Raw genomic sequence first — 15,551 nt, 5'->3', positions numbered from 1 at the left:
GAGAATTTATATTATGTTTAAAAAGTTATATTCTACTCAGTTACGTTTTTCTCTTTTAGCTTAAATGTTACTTTACATATAAAAGTAATTGGGGAAAGGGCATTTCAGCTCCATGACTTCGACCGTTTCCTGCACACTCTGGAGCCTCTCGTTCTAAAATGTTTCCACTTTTCCAAAAGGAGAATTCGGTGTTCCCAGCGTCTCTGGCAAATCAGGGTCGGCCGAAAAACCACAGCAGTTTTCTCTCAGCGTCTCTCATGTAAATCTCTGCTCAGTTGTTTCAAAACAGCTCCAAGAGTAGCAGCTCTTCTTATGTTGGAAGATGATACAAGAACTTATTAGCTGTCACCTCATTATAAAAACTTTGTGAGAATGAAGCGCAGATGGGGGAGGGGGGGGTGGTAAGGAGGGGAGGACTGTGTCAAGGCCACAGCCCTGCACACGGATTCCCTCTGCCCATCAGCCTGACACACCTGAGGGAAGTCACTTAATAGATTTGCAAACCTCAGGGCCCATTGTGACAATGAGACACACCATGCTGCTGTCTGAAGCGACGTGGCTCCTGTCACTTGTGGAATTCTACTTTAAACGTTACTATGGAAAGCTGCAATCACAAGGAAAACAAGTCAAGTCAAGGTCACGCTTCTTTCTTGGACACTGTGTCAGAGGGAGACGGTTTAGGAGGAGGGAAGGGAGGGGGAGGGGCAGAAGGAAGACGGTGAGATGGAGAGAAAGAGAGAAGATGAGCGATAGACGAGGCGAGAAGGGAGAGGAGGTGGCAGGTCGTGTGGTATTGCCATCTCACCCGCAGACCTCACAACACCCACATGCAAGGAAAGGAGCAACGGGTCACGCCCGCTGCCTCCCCCCATGTCACCCACGTGCGACACAGCTCTGGTGCCCTGCGCCTAATTTCCCATGTTGGCAGCATGTCCCCGCAGAGGAGGCCCTCTTGTCTGGTCCGCTGTTTGTGCAGGACCCAGATCACTGTGCAGCTGGCCAAAGGGAGGCGGCATGGCGGTGGGAAGGGCAGCGCGCCTCCTGTTGGCCTGGACCTTCAGCCAATGTCCAGCTCCTGTGGTTCCCAGGGCGCCTGCAGGGAGCCCCTGCTGAATCTCCCTCCTGCGGCCGTTGGCCCTCGCTGCTGCCTTCTCTGTGTGCCTCAGGCGGGCCCTGCTCTGGAGGATCTGGAGTGAGGAACACACAAGGTCAGCAGATTCTGAAAAGCCGTGCGCGAGAGCACTTCTCAGCATCTCCCGTGGCGGGATTGGCGGTGGGGCCAGGGGAGCTGTGTCCGTGGTGTGAGTTGCCCTGAAGTTCAAGAGGGTTTCCCAGGTGCGAGGTGCCTCTGTGTGCCAAGTGCTCTCGGCCAAGGTTAAGACTGGCCGGGAACTCGGGTTCCCGTCTGTCGAGTCTGGGAGTGGGTTGGGTATAAGCGACAGTGACCCCTCAGAGCTTCAGGTCACCAACGCGGAAGCTGTGTTTTTCCAACAGGAAAGCATCCTTATTAAAAACTAGATTTTTATATTGAAAAAGCAAAACACATGCACGTGGTTTACACAATTTAAACTGCACCAGTGAACACAGACTGAATGCATGTTTTCCTTTAATCCCAAATCTCTAGTGTCCTGGGCTCTGGTTCCCCGGCCAATGGGGGAGAACCAGTGGCTTATGTAAACCGTCCAGAAAGATGCTACATTCATAAAAGCACAAATGAAGGCGTACAATACGCACAGTTTCTCATCTTGCTTTTTTTTAAGTGAATACTCTATTTTTACATTGTTCTAGGTCCGCTCATGAAAACCCTACCTTGTTCCTTTTTTCATGGCTGTATAGTATTCCATTATACAAATATATCATTTTTCATTTAGGTTATTTCCTGAATTTTGGTGCAGAATTAAATTCTGGTAAATAAACCCACAGCTGAACCAAGTGAGCTAAAATGTTTTAGCCACTTGCCATCCCTCTCTCCAGTGGCACACCCTGTCATGCACTCATCCGTTACCATCTGCAGTGGAGTCTAAACACTGATTTGTAGGCTAAAAGCCGACTCTGGAGTCAGAACGGCCCATGTTCCAATCCTGGTTCTGTCCCTTTCTCTCTGAGCAACCTCGGGGTACTTACTCTCCCCCCACTCCCCTGTGCTAGCTTCCTCACCTCTTAAATAGGATATTAGTATCAGTACCTGCTTCAAGGGACAGTGAATCTCAAGTGAGATGATCAATGCTAATGATCGCAATCCCTGACTGAGTCTAAACTGCAAGGCCTCCTTATTAACAAGGCATCGGCTAAATAGTCAGCAACAAAACTACACGGTGCCTGACTAATATCCATCCGAAAGGCTAGAGAGGATGTAATTGCTCTTGGATTAATTTATAGGAAAATAATCCAGCTGACACCGACAGTAGGTAGCTAAGAAGTCTTTAGTGTGTGGGGTTTGCAAAGCCCAGATCCTTCCCAGGTCTTTGCTGAGACTCCTTAGTAAGTGTCTACCGCGCTCTCCACTTTCCCCAGGTTACTTCACAGAACACTGCTACCCTTCGAAATTGTGTAGATTCTCTGTGTCTTCCTCTGAGCTGTCCTTCCTCTGTCTTCCTTCCCCTTTTTGGAAAATGTGGGTGGGAAAATGGAGATGGTGAGGGAATTTTTCTTATGTTCTTGGAACTTCTTTTTTTTTTCTTTTTAAAATATGATGAGCTTTTAAAAAAAGGAAACATTCACAAGCCAGCACATTGCAGCATTCTGTGTGCTTTGATCTTTCCGAGCCTGCCCTTGTATTTTCATAACATGAAACGCATCCCAGCACATTCCAGGGGAGAAGGCTGTCTTCACAGATGATCAGAGAGCTTTCTGGCTTCTGCACCGACTCCTGGGCTTCCCAGGCTGGCCCAGCCGCCCTGGGAAGAAAAATACATCGCGATTAGTTCACTGATCTCAAAGCAAAGGCTGCCTGGGGGACTTGCGGGGTTCACAGTTCCAGGCGGCGGAGGATTTGAACTAGCTGCAGAGTGTGCGTTTAAGAAGTTGTGATTTGTCTATAGCTACTCTCCCGAGGCCCTCCTGGGGAATGTGAACACTTCTGCCGCCTTCCCCTGAGACGGACAAGAAATTCTTGCAAGTCAGTCATGGAATCTGTGAGAAGGAAGTTAAAATGCCTAACACGGACTTTTTCAAGGGATTTTAATAGAAGGAAAATGTCCATCTGGTTAACATTGGGGTTCCATGATGTAGCGCGCAGGGCCCTCCACTCCCCACGGTCTCTTGTCTGGGGGGCTTGTCATTGACTGCTTCCTGCTGGGAGCTGTGACCACAGAAATGATAGCATTTGGTGATGATGGGAACCATCTGAGGATGTCCATGCTCCTATCCCCGGCAGCAGCCTTTGATCTGAGGAGTGCAGGGTCGGAAGGGGAGCACTGTGAAAAGAGGGAGCAGCGGGCCTGGGCCGGGGGCTGATCTGACCCCAGGAGGGACAGAGGGAAGCAGCAGGAGAGGACAGACTGAGCCTCGGCCTGGGAGCAGCCTGTGGTCCTGGACACGACCCAGCAGCGGCTGCGGGTGGGTGAGCCACCTCGGAAGACAGAGTAGAGACCCTGTCTCTCTGCTTCCTCCTTGTCGGATCCCCTGTGAGTTTCTCCTCCTGTTTCACCCTGCCCATCTCACAAGACTCACCTCCAAGGTCACGTGCAACTTTCACCACCTCCTCCCAACAGCCACCCTGAATCCACCCTCAGCTGAGCCCTGGGCATGGCCCTCAACCGGGCCCTGACTCGCCCTGACTTCCCCCTGACCCCGTGCCAGCAGCCAGATATAAACAGCAGCCAACACAGAAATCGAGCCCCAGGTCCCCGTGAACGTCTCTGCAGCAGCCTGCTCATCTTTCAGTTCCTTTAACTCCCCGCTGCCCACTTCAAACACACTCACACTCACTCCGCTCTTCCACATTTCCTCTCTCTCCCACCCTTGATCAAGTTCCTACTCACCCCCAGTTCCCACTTCCACGGCCCCATTCCCAGGGAACTCTCTCTAAGCCCTCGCTCATCATCACTTCCCAACTGCACCCACAGTTTCTCATAGCTTCTCGTATTTTCTTTCATTGCTCTTATGAGAAGTAGAAGCCCTATACAGTTGGCATCCACTTATGTGCAGATTCTTTTCAATGAATAATGGACCAGTGTTTTCTCAAAAACAGTTTCTTTTCCGCAGCTTACTTTGTTATAAGAACACTGCATAATATACACAATATAAAAAATATGTGTTCATTGACTGTTAGAAACGCTTCTTCTGCTCAACAGTAGGCTATTAGTAGTTAACTTTTGGGGGAGTTAAAAGTTATGTGTGGAATTTTAACGGGGTGGGCACCCTGACCCCTACATTGTTCAAGGGTGAACTGTATCTACAGTATTTCTGCTTTGCCAGTGTATTTATTTTTTATTGGAGTGAGTGTCCTCCACTGGAATGGGCATTGGGGTGAGATCAGGAACCGTTTTGTTCACCACCATATCTCCAGCACAGCAGTGGGTACAGAGTAGCTGCTCAATATGATCTTGATGAATGAATGAATGCGTGAATGAATGGATGAATGGATCCCAGGATTCTCCAAGTATAGCTCATTACCCCCAGAGCTGATCGCTGATTCAGCAGAGGTGAGCACATTGCATCCGGCAGGTGTGTGAAGGCCTCCCTGGGGAGGTGAGCATCCCCATGAGAACAGGGAGCCTCTTCTTTGCCTTTGTTTCCCTAAGCTCCCTCCCCTTCTGCCTTCCACGTGTTTATTCATCTTCCTTTCTCCTCCCCCAGCTGTCGTATGAAGTGGGCATTTGGAGGAAATGCCCTTTTGGGGGGAAATTGGTTAAGAAGGTTTCTTCCATGGTACCCAGAATCTAACTAGGTGTGCGTCCACAGGGAATAAGAATATAAATATATATCATTTTTCATCTCAAATATTTATACAAATGTTTCCAAATTAACACCTTATTGAAAAATACAGAGGCAATTGTGATTGTTAGGAGGTTCATTTGCCGAGGCTTGTCGATTGCGTCCATGTGTTGTCCATACAGAGGACAATGTTTGCTGCTCTTTTCTTGTTCATCCCACACTGCTGGCCTAGAGAATTACCAGCTCTCAGTCCCGTGAGGATGGGGAGGAGGAGTGTAGCCTTGTGGTGGTCAGGGATGGCCTCTGCAGGAGGCAACTCCTGAGCTGAGATCCGGAGGAGGAGCTAGTCATGCAAAGATCTGAAGGAAATAGTTCTGGGCAGAAAGAGTAGCAGGAACAAAGGTCCTGAGGTGGACACAAGCTTACCGGTGTGTCTGAGCAAAGTAAGAAAGCAATGTGGCTGGAGGGAAATTAACAGGAGTAGCGGGCCAGGCAGGGCAATCAGGTGGGGAGTTTAGGTTTTGTTCTAAGCAATTGAAGGTTTTTAAACAAGAAGTCAACCGCTGTTATCTATATACTAGAGGCCCATAACAGTAGGCCTTCCTTCCCCCGGCTGCCGGCACCAGCTTCCCTCTGGCACCTGGGACCCGAGCTTTCCTCGCAGCCCCAGCTTCGTCCGGAAGGTCGTCCAGAAGGACGTCCAGTCTAATTAGCATATTATGCTTTTATTATTATAGATATAAAAGCCTAAGGGACCGTTACAACAGAACGACCGGAATGACTGGAACAACCGGTCACTATGATGCGCACTGACCACCAGGGGGCAGATGCTCAATGCAGGAGCTGCCCCCAGCCCACAGGCCCCAATTGCCAGTGGGGGCTGCTGGCCAACCTCCCGGTCCCTCCCCCAAGACAGCAGGTCCTGATCGCCCAATCGGGGCTGGGCCCCATGTTGGGACAGGGAACCAGAAGTAGGTGGCAGCAGATGCAGGAGATGAGGGAAGGAGGAGGGGCGGAGGCAGGGAGGCGGGGAACCTCATTGGCCCTGATTCCTGGCCAGGCCTAGGGACCCACCGTGCATGAATTTCATGCACTGGGCCTCTAGTATATGTCATAAAATATCATCCTGGCTGGTGTCTGGAGCATGGATTATCAGGGGAAGGATGCAGTAATGTATGTGAGGAGAGCAGAGTCCGAGTCACCATAGACAAGTCATTTGATCCTCAGTTTTCTCATCTGTAAAATGGAGCTAAGAGAACCTACCTCGGAGGCTTCTGAGGATTAATGGGTCTAATGACTTCCATGTACCCAACACAAAACAGGTCCCCACTCAATCGAATCCACTGTTATCTCCTCTTTCTAGGTAACACCCCAGGACTTCTCACATGTGTTTAATTCTTTGCTTTGTAACATAAAGTTTGATGGTCTTTGTTATTAAAACTCTGAGACATTCATTGATTGCATTAGGTGTCCAGAGGCAGTCCCTACCAGTTGTAGGAAAATACCATACCAGAAGGAATCACGTTACTGCAGCTTTTCAGGGTTTTCCTTCGCTGGGAGTTTACATTCTCAAGGCGTGGGCTGCTCTTAAGACAGCAGGTTGAAGGTGCAAAGTCTACTGTGTCTCCAGAATAAGACTGTTGCTGCCTGTCTTAGACAGCTGTGGGTGCCCACAGGGTGGGTGACCGCACAAGCCCATTGTTCTCTGGAAAAGCACCCCTGCCTTTCACAACAGGCAAACCCGCCAGCGAAGCCGATGCCAGGCCGATGCCAGGCCGCACGCTTCCGAGCACCTGTGCCTCGCAGCCTCGGCTCCGCCTGAAGGCACACAGACGCCTGCGAGCGCATCACAGAGCGTGGGCTGTGCTATGTACTCATGGGAGTTAGGAAACTGTGCTTTTGTGTTCCCTTTCTACCCAATGTGGGCAATGTGTAATTTTCCAAAAGGTAAAATCGCAACTCTTGTACAAATAGAAAATGAACTCATGTCAAAGATTTTGTTTAACTGATTAACGAGGGAACCAGACAAATGTGAAAACCGGGTCAAAGAGCATCGAGGGTCTCGGTGTCTGTAGGCAGTTAATAAAGGAACTTTAGGATAGAGTTGCAGGGCTACGTACAAATTTGGTTAAAGTCTGACAAGGTAATAAACCATAATCTTCCAGGATATCTTCTCCTACCAAACACAAAGTATTTGCCTATTTCATTGAAAAAAATTGTAAAGTAGCATGTAACTTCACTTGTCTTGAACTCTAACCCATACTCTTTTGTTTTTAATATATTTTATTGATTTTTCACAGAGAGGAAGGGAGAGGGATAGAGAGTTAGAAACATTGATGAGAGAGAAACATGGATCAGCTGCCTCTTGCACACCCCCCACTGGGGATGTGCCCGCAACCCAGGTACATGCCCTTGGCCGGAATCGAACCTGGGACCCTTCAGTCCACAGGCCGATGCTCTATCCACTGAGCCAAACTGGTTAGGGCTAACCCATACTCTTGATATGATTCGAAGGCCCTGTTCCCTCTAAATGCTTCGTCTCTGCTGGAGTCTTTAAGCGGAGCCCCACGCTCCCTTGAAACCTGCTCACAGCGCATTCGAGGGACAGGAGCTGAGTGTGGGGACTAGCCAGGCTGAGGCCCATCTTCTGGACATCGCAGTGGCCGTTGTCACTGAAGGCCACCTGGAGGGAAGGCCAAGTGTCACGGACAGCGTCCTGCTTCCCTCCTCTCCACAGAAATAAGAGCTGTCATCTGGTGCCATGTGTCACTTTCCCTCCAAAGACCTGACTTTGGGGCATCACATGACTCACCCTTTTCCACCCATCAACGCACCAGGTAGCCATCGAGCACCTACTGTGCGCTGGGACCTATATATCCTAATTCTCCTAGAATAAACATGCATTGATAAATAAGGAATGATTATATTAACCCCAAAGAAACAAACTACCTTCATTTAATTACAGCACAAAGTTCTAAGGAGAAGGGAGCTTAGCCATCGCTGCTGTGGCAACAAGGTGATTTTTTTCATTTTGTTAGGAGTGTGTAGCTTATGGAAACATCAGGTCTGAGAATTAGGGAAACAGACTGGATTGCATCCTGGCTGTGTCACCAAGGACAAGTCACTACCCCGCTGAGTCCTAGTTTCATCATTCATTCATTAATGAACTTTTTTTTAGCATCTCCCTATGCACCGGCCCAGGCTTGCCTCTGGGGACAAGAGCAGCAAATAAGCGAGATATGGGCCCAGCAGACATGGGACTTCCAGTCCAATTCAGGAGAAAAATAACAAGAACCAGACAAAGAATGATGTAATAATTATGACAGTAACAGGCAAGCTTTACTGCGCACTTCCTAAGTACTTGCACTGCAATGAGCTTTATACACATCAACCCATTTAATTCTCACAAAACACCACAGGGTAAGATAGTTACTGTTATTCCCATTCCACAGACAAGGAAACTGAGGCCCAAAGAGAGTAGCCAATTTGCTCAAGGACACACAGCGGGAAGTCACTCAGCTATGTAATTGCCAGGGTCATGGTCACCACAAATAAGCCAGGGCCATGAGGGCATATTAGGGAGACTGGACCTGGTCTCAGGGTGCAGGTCAGACTTCCCTGCGGATGTGACATGTCACCTGAGACCCCAAGGATGAGTAGGAACGAATCAGGCAAAGAGCAGGGACCGGAGCCGCTGAGGACGAGGAAAGGAGATAAAATAGCAATTGTGAAGGGCTCCAACGTGCCTGACTGAGCGGTATTGGTGCAAGGGGGGCTGGCAGCGGTAACAACAATGAATTCTTCCTCCCTTCTCACCCAGGCGCTCTTGGCCAGGGCACTTTATAACAACGACCCGGACTGCTCCGATGAGCTGGCTTTCTGCAAAGGAGACATCCTGACCATTCTGGAACAACACGTGCCGGAGAGCGAGGGCTGGTGGAGGTGTTTGCTCCACGGGAGGCAAGGCCTGGCCCCTGCCAACCGCCTCCAAATCCTCTCGGGGGCCCCCGCAGACAGTCTCTGTCCCCCTTTCCTGAGACCCCTGGAGGAAGCTCTCGCCAGCTCCAAGGAGGCCTACCAGGTGCCCACCCTGCTGAGCCCCCCACCTCCAGGCCCTGTGTACGAGCCGATGAAGAGCTGGGTGACGGGGCCCCCGCCACACACAGTCCAAGTCTACGAATTCCCTGACCCACCTGCCAGCGCCAGAATCGTCTGTGAAAAGATGCCAAGCGTTTCGAAACAGGTGAGCATATTTCCAAATGAAAGGGGTAGGGCATAGATGGATCCAGAGACAAATGGGAGGGGAGGGGGGTGGTTAGAGAGCAACCAAAGGGCTTGTATTCATGCATATCAGCATAACCAATGGACACAGACACTGGGGCGGTGGGGGCTTGCCCGGGCTGGGAAGGGATGGGGGACGGGGTCAATTGGGGGAAAAGGAGACATATGTAAAACTTTAGACAATAATAAAAAGGAAGGAAGGAAGGAAGGAAGGAAGGAAGGAAGGAAGGAAGGAAGGAAGGAAGGAAGAGGTAGGGCTAGTGATGTGTGACACCCAGGGGCAGGACCACCCTTCAATCACTGGTGCCCATCAAAGCAAATGGGCCAATGGGACCCAGACCGTTGGTGTGATGAGGTGAACTTGGGTTTAGCCCCCACTTAGTGGCCTTCCCACCCTGCGATGCCCCAGCTCTCCAGGCACCCACACTCGGTGGGAAACTGAACGTTTAGTCCAGCTGTGCCACAAAGTGCTGTGGGCATGCGTGGTGGCCGTTTCACCCAAGGTGGGAATGGTAGGACAGCCAGTGATAAATGGAGGAGTTGGATTTCCATGGGTTCGAAGGCAGGAAATTACTCATCAGCTTTAAAATATATATTCCCTTCAACCCAGAAATTTTACTTCCAGAATTGCTACAGAAATCCACAAGAAGGCAAAGATATATCTGGATGGGGAGGCCATACCACTGTAGCATTATTAGTCATAAGGAAAAATCGAAGCTGTTTGTTAATAGGAAGAGATGGTTCATAAATGTGGGCATACTCCTGCAACAAACTAGCATGCAGTTGTGAACAAAAGAGGAAGTAGTTTGTCCTGGCCGGTGCTCAGTGGTTAGAGCACCAGCCTACAGACCGTAGGGTCACAGGTTCAGTTCCCAGTCAAGGGCCGTGCCTGGGTTGCAGGGTTGCTCCCCGGCAACCCAGGTCAGGGGGTGCGGGAAGCAACCGATCAATGTCTCTCTCTCTTTCTCTTTTCTCTTCTCCCTCTCTCTCTCTTTCCCCCTCTCTCCCTCCTACTCTCTCTAAAAATCAATAGAAAAAATCTCTTTGGTGAGGATTAACAACAACAACAAAAAAGATGATGTAGTTCTCCGAGGTGTTTATATAGGAGAATGAAGAGCCATTCAAATAAAAACCAAGCAAACAAAAACTAAAAATTAAATTCTGTGTGTGGTGTGTGTGTGTGTGTGTGTGTGTGGTGTGTGTGTGTGTGGTGTGTGTGTGTGTGGTGTGTGGTGTGTGTGTGTGTGTGTGTGTGTGTGTGGTGTGGTGTGTGTGTGTGTGTGTGGTGTGTGCTCACACATTGGAAAAAATGCACGCCACCAGTGGTTACCCTTAGGAAGTGGGATTGGCCAAGGAGAAAGTGAAAGCGGGCCTTAAGTAGGGCCCTTTATTTTATTCACTTCTATGTCCCCAGCCCAGGACTGTGGCCGGCCTGGGATGGGCACCTGTAAATATTTCACGAACTGAGAGATTAGGAAGTTGATGTGTGTTATAGCACAGAGTGTTCATTACACCTGAAATTCTTTTTAAATGGGAGTTTTTTAAAAGACAAAAAGAAGCACCCAGTCAATGCAGAGTGGAAAAAAAATTAAAGAAGAGAAGGAATGAAAACAAGAGGAGAAAGATAATAATGCGCTGTTTTCCCCGAGCCCACGCCTTCATGAGGTGCTGAGAACACAGAACAGATCTGCAAGGTCTGCAGCCACAGCGGCGTTCCCTGCCACCATGCCTTTGCTTTCAGCTCCAGCAACAGTCCGCCTGGCACAGCTCTGGGCAGAGGGCCTGACAAGGCCGGTGTCCGGGAACGTCCACTCCCTGTGGATGTGCTGGGGGCCCAGGATCGTCATGCTTGTGACACAGGCCTCCGCACACCAGCTCCCAGCACCATCTGCAAACAGGGAGGTGCTGACTCCTTAAAAGGCTTTGAATACTTCAGATGTTCTCACTCCCTGGGCTGCCAGGCAGAGAAGCAGACAGCTGTCCCACAGAACAGCTGACCCTTGGGCACTGGCTGCAAACCCCCAGGAAGCTGGCTGGGTCCTGCAGCAGCCTCTGGGGTGGACCCAGGTCCTCCCCGGGAACAGCTGGGGAACTCGGCCTGGACTGGGCCTGGCACGCCCACCTGCCTCAGGAAAAGCGCGGGGCCTGTGCTGAAGTTAATTTTTCTTTTCAAAGAGACAAAAGAAAGGGAAAAAACGAAAGCCATTTCCCCTTCCCAAAAGGAAAACAGCGGGGCTGCCCACAGGTCACCAGGTGTCCCTAACACCCAACACGCTGCCCATGAACGTTGTTGAATGGTTGGAGCGACCTGACACAGCACAAGGCTTCCTAACCGTGGACTTGCACTTCTAGCCTGACACCTGGTGGTACGGGGAGGGTGGGTGTGCTGTCTCAACAGGAAAGGGCCAGGGCATGCGCCCTGAGCTTTGTCCTTGAGCGCAGAGTGTCCGCGGTGAGAGCCCCGGCCCGTGTGGGCTGCAGAATCAGACAGAAACCACAGCTGCCGACGGGGATTTCAGAAACCAGGGGCTCCTCGCCAGGCCTCTTGAGGTGGACCCTGTAAACCCCCGGGGGACTTTTCTACTTTCATTCCTGCTGAGGTTCCCTCCGAGGCTGCCTGTCCACCACCACCGCCCTCTTGTTATTGCCTCTGTGCTGGGGGGTCTTGGAGAGCCCGTGTGGGGCTCGGGATCAGGAGTCCTGGTTGACCTGCCCACCTGGGCCATCACAGACGTCACAACGCCCCTCCCGCTTCTCTCGCTCCCTCTGTGTCAGGGGAGCTGCAGACTGATCATTTCTAGGATCACCTCCAGTTGCACTGTTTGGTGATTCTAAGTAATTGTGCTGCTGCTTCTACACAAGAAGGAAGGAACAGAAGCCAGGGACAGATAACCAGTTAGGAGCCCCCCTCCCACCCACAGAGCAGCCGACATCTCCCGCTTGTGTAATCCGGTGGTTAGCCCTGCATCGGAGGCTGCCCAGGAACACGCCCTGAGCAGAAGCGGTCGTTGCTAGAACAAGCCCAGGGGACCCATCTCACAGACTCCCCTACATCTGGTCAGCTGTCTCCAGATTCAGGCTGGCCAACAATGAGCCAGATGGCCCAGCAGAGGAACTGCGTGTCAGCATCAGGCGTCTCGATGGCTGGAAGGGGCCTCTGTGGACCTTTCCGTTAGAACAGCCCTTCATTTTACAAAGGAGGAAACTGATTCCTAGGGAGGGAAGAGGGCATCCAGGGCCACACGGCCGGTGGACGCTGAGATTAAAGTGTCCCTGTTGGTCTGCATATCTGTCTGCGTCCCTGCTGCCAACACCCAGGACGCCACCCCCGCACACCCTCGACCTGCATTTACCTGACTCTGCGGCAACACTGTCTACTCTTTGCGTTCATTTTTTAAAATTGAAGTTTAACCTACAAATCCTAAAGGTACAGCTCAGTTACCAGGATTCAGATCAAGAAACAGAACAAAACTAAAAGCAAAACAAAAAAGTAAGAGAACAGAGCCCCTCACGCCTTCTCCTGGCCACTTCCCCCTGGGAAACCACTGCCTTGAGCTTTGTTTTACTTTTTATTCCAACTTCCTTAATACCGTGCACTGGACTGACTTGTTAGAGTCACCAAATAAAGAACGTATCTGATTTTGGTTTAAGTTCAGAGAAGGGAATCAAGTGAGAATGGTCAGCTCTCCTGATGAAATCCCTCCCAACCCACTAGTTCAGTGATGGTGAACCTATGACACGCGTGTCAGAGGTGACATGCGAACTCATTTTTTTGGTTGATTTTTCTTTGTTAAATGGCATTTAAATATATAAAATAAATATCAAAAATATAAGTCTTTGTTTTACTATGGTTGCAAATATCAAAAAATTTCTATATGTGACACGGCACCAGAGTTAAGTTAGGGTTTTTCAAAATGCTGACACGCCGAGCTCAAAAGGTTCGCCATCACTGCACTAGTTCCTGGAGCTCCCTTCTAAGCCTTTTGAGACCATGCTTCTCAGCTATGCTCCTTAATGACGCCATTGAACCCAGTTTCCCAAGAAACCCTGGGCATTGCTGAGCTGGCTCCTCCCATCGAAAGCACGCAGGGAAGTCCTTTGCTGCTGCAGGTGATTCTGCAGCTCCTGCGACCGTAAGCGGCATAAACCCAAGGGGGCTGGGCTCACAGGTAGCAGCAGTCAGAACCGCCCTGGACAGCTGGGGGGTGGGGGGGGGAAGCGTTGTGTGTTGGAGTACTCGGGGTGACCTTACCTTTCCCTCGGCTCTTTTTCTCCCCAAGGCCATCGTCCCGATTCCCAGACCAGCCCAGGCCTCGTTGCTCACTCTATATGATGTGCCCGCCCAGAGCCGTGGCCCCTCTGCCTTGAAGGTAAGCCTTGACCCTGGCCCTGCTCCCCCAGGGGCCTCTCAGGGTCACAGGGATGACCTCCGGAGTGTCTGCCTGCTCCTGGCCCCACTCAGAATCCAGCTTCCGCCAGGGAGCCAGACCTGCTCAGAATGTTATGACTGAGAGCTGAGCATCTTTAAAACTTCCGCTTCTCATTTGTAATAGACACTTATCTCTATGCACACACGCTTACCTGTGCATAGACATAGACACATTTTAGGAATAATATTTTGAAAGGTATACAGGGTGGAGCAAAAGTAGGTTTACAGTTGTGAATACACAAAAGAGTTTGTCCTTGTATTATTATTTATTAATTATTTTATTATTTTCCATATGAAAAATTGTATGCCAACTTTATTTTAAAAATATGTTTTTATTGATTTCTGAGAGAGGAAGAGAGAAGGAGAGATAGAAACATGAATGATGAGAAAAAAACATCCACTGGCTGCCTTCTGCACACCCCACACTGGGGATTGAGCCCACAACCCGGGCATGTGCCCTGACCAGGAATCGAACTGTGACCTCCTAGTTCATAGGTCGATGCTCAACCACTGAGCTATACTGGCTGGGTTGTAAACCTACTTTTTTTAAAAATATATTTTATTAATTTTTTACAGAGAGGAAGGGAGAGGGATAGAGAGTTAGAAACATCAATGAAAGAGAAACATCGATCAGCTGCCTCCTGCACACCTCCTACTGGGGATGTGCCCACAACTAAGGTACATGCCCTTGACCGGAATCGAACCTGGGACCCTTCAGTCCACAGACCAACGCTCTATCCACTGAGCCAAACCGGTCAGGGCTGTAAGCCTACTTTTGCCCCACTCTGTACATCAGAGTCTTAACATCATCATTGGTTATATTAGCATTGATTACCTCTGGGGGATGAAATTTTAGATTTTTTTTTTAACTTATTTGTTTGTAACTGGTCGTCAAATTTGTAAGGCATGCCTCCTGTAATCAGAGGACAAGTCCACTCACATCTCAGCCCATCCAAGCTCCTGGGGCTGCAGCACGTAAACCCAGCACAGAGCTCCATGGCCCAGGCCCCACATCCTCAGCGGTTTGTGTTTGCGTTTGGAAGAAGCACGGGCGTGGGAGAGCTGTGATGGCTTAGGCTTCAGGAAGGAAAAACCCACGTGGTCCTGCTTTGTGGTCTTTCCCAGGAGCCGGGGAAGCAGCAGTTATATGACATCCCCGCCAGCCCCCGGAAGGCAGAACGCGGTGCCCCGACCGGCCAACCCAGCGTAAGTATGACCGCTGCTGAGATCCGGTGCAGCAGACCTGCAGGCCTCCGGCCATGTGTTAGCTCGGTCAAGGCGTGCCATGCCAGCTCCTCGGGGCAGACCTCATTTCTCGGAGCCCCTCGCTGCTGTGGTTCGGGAGCAGGGCGGCCGTGTGGGGAGGATAAGTCCCCTCACCTCTGCAGCCTCCATGTCCATTGCAGATCCTGGCGAGCATGGAGAGCCCTGGGAGGGTCCCAGCGTGGTGCTGGGCAGAGTAGGAGCTCAGCCTGCCTTAGGGAAATGCTTCGTATTATCTTAGGCCGAAGAGCTGTGCTGTGTTTAAGTGGGTTTTGATTTGTATGTCGGGGAAACGCCTTAACCTGGATCTGTGTCATCCCTGTGGATCCTGGGTCCTGACACATGTCTGCAATCGATACGTGGACGCCCAAGGTGATCAGGGAAGGCCTTACAGGAGGGCTGGCATCTCAGCAGTGTCGTGCGGGATGCATAGGAGTTTGTTAGATGGAAAAGGAAGGGTTGGGAGGCATTTAGAGCAGGGGGACAGTTTGGGCAAAAGTAAATATCTCGGTATAAAGTGGCCATTCTGGGTCCGGGGAAAGGTGAGCAGCCTGGCAGCTGGACCTACAGGGAGGTGGGGCAGGTGAGGGGAGCGTGATGGCAGCGGGAAGAGAGGCTCTCAGGAGAGTGGAGCCAGGCTGTGAAGGGCCTGGAGAGACAATGGCGGGGGGAGGGGTGGTAAGGGGGGAGCCGCTGCAGC

The 15,551-nt window shown here is 50.6% G+C and overlaps 1 protein-coding gene across 2 annotated transcripts in view; it reads left to right on the top strand.

The window, feature by feature from the left end:
- Positions 1 to 15,551, top strand: part of CASS4 (Cas scaffold protein family member 4) — a 31,492-nt gene that overhangs the window by 9,206 nt on the left and 6,735 nt on the right. For both annotated transcript variants that reach the window (XM_070421383.1, XM_070421381.1), the window contains exons 2-4: positions 8,699 to 9,121; positions 13,440 to 13,529; positions 14,714 to 14,794. In XM_070421383.1, coding sequence (XP_070277484.1) covers positions 8,699 to 9,121; positions 13,440 to 13,529; positions 14,714 to 14,794 — 594 coding nt within the window. The remainder of the gene's footprint in view (positions 1 to 8,698; positions 9,122 to 13,439; positions 13,530 to 14,713; positions 14,795 to 15,551) is intronic.

Source organism: Myotis yumanensis, unplaced genomic scaffold (assembly GCF_028538775.1).
Source record: "Myotis yumanensis isolate MYYU_CA2020_CCGP unplaced genomic scaffold, mMyoYum1.0.hap1 SCAF_7, whole genome shotgun sequence".
Classification (NCBI taxonomy): Eukaryota; Metazoa; Chordata; class Mammalia; order Chiroptera; family Vespertilionidae; genus Myotis; species Myotis yumanensis.
This window is presented reverse-complemented; position numbering and strand designations above follow the sequence as displayed.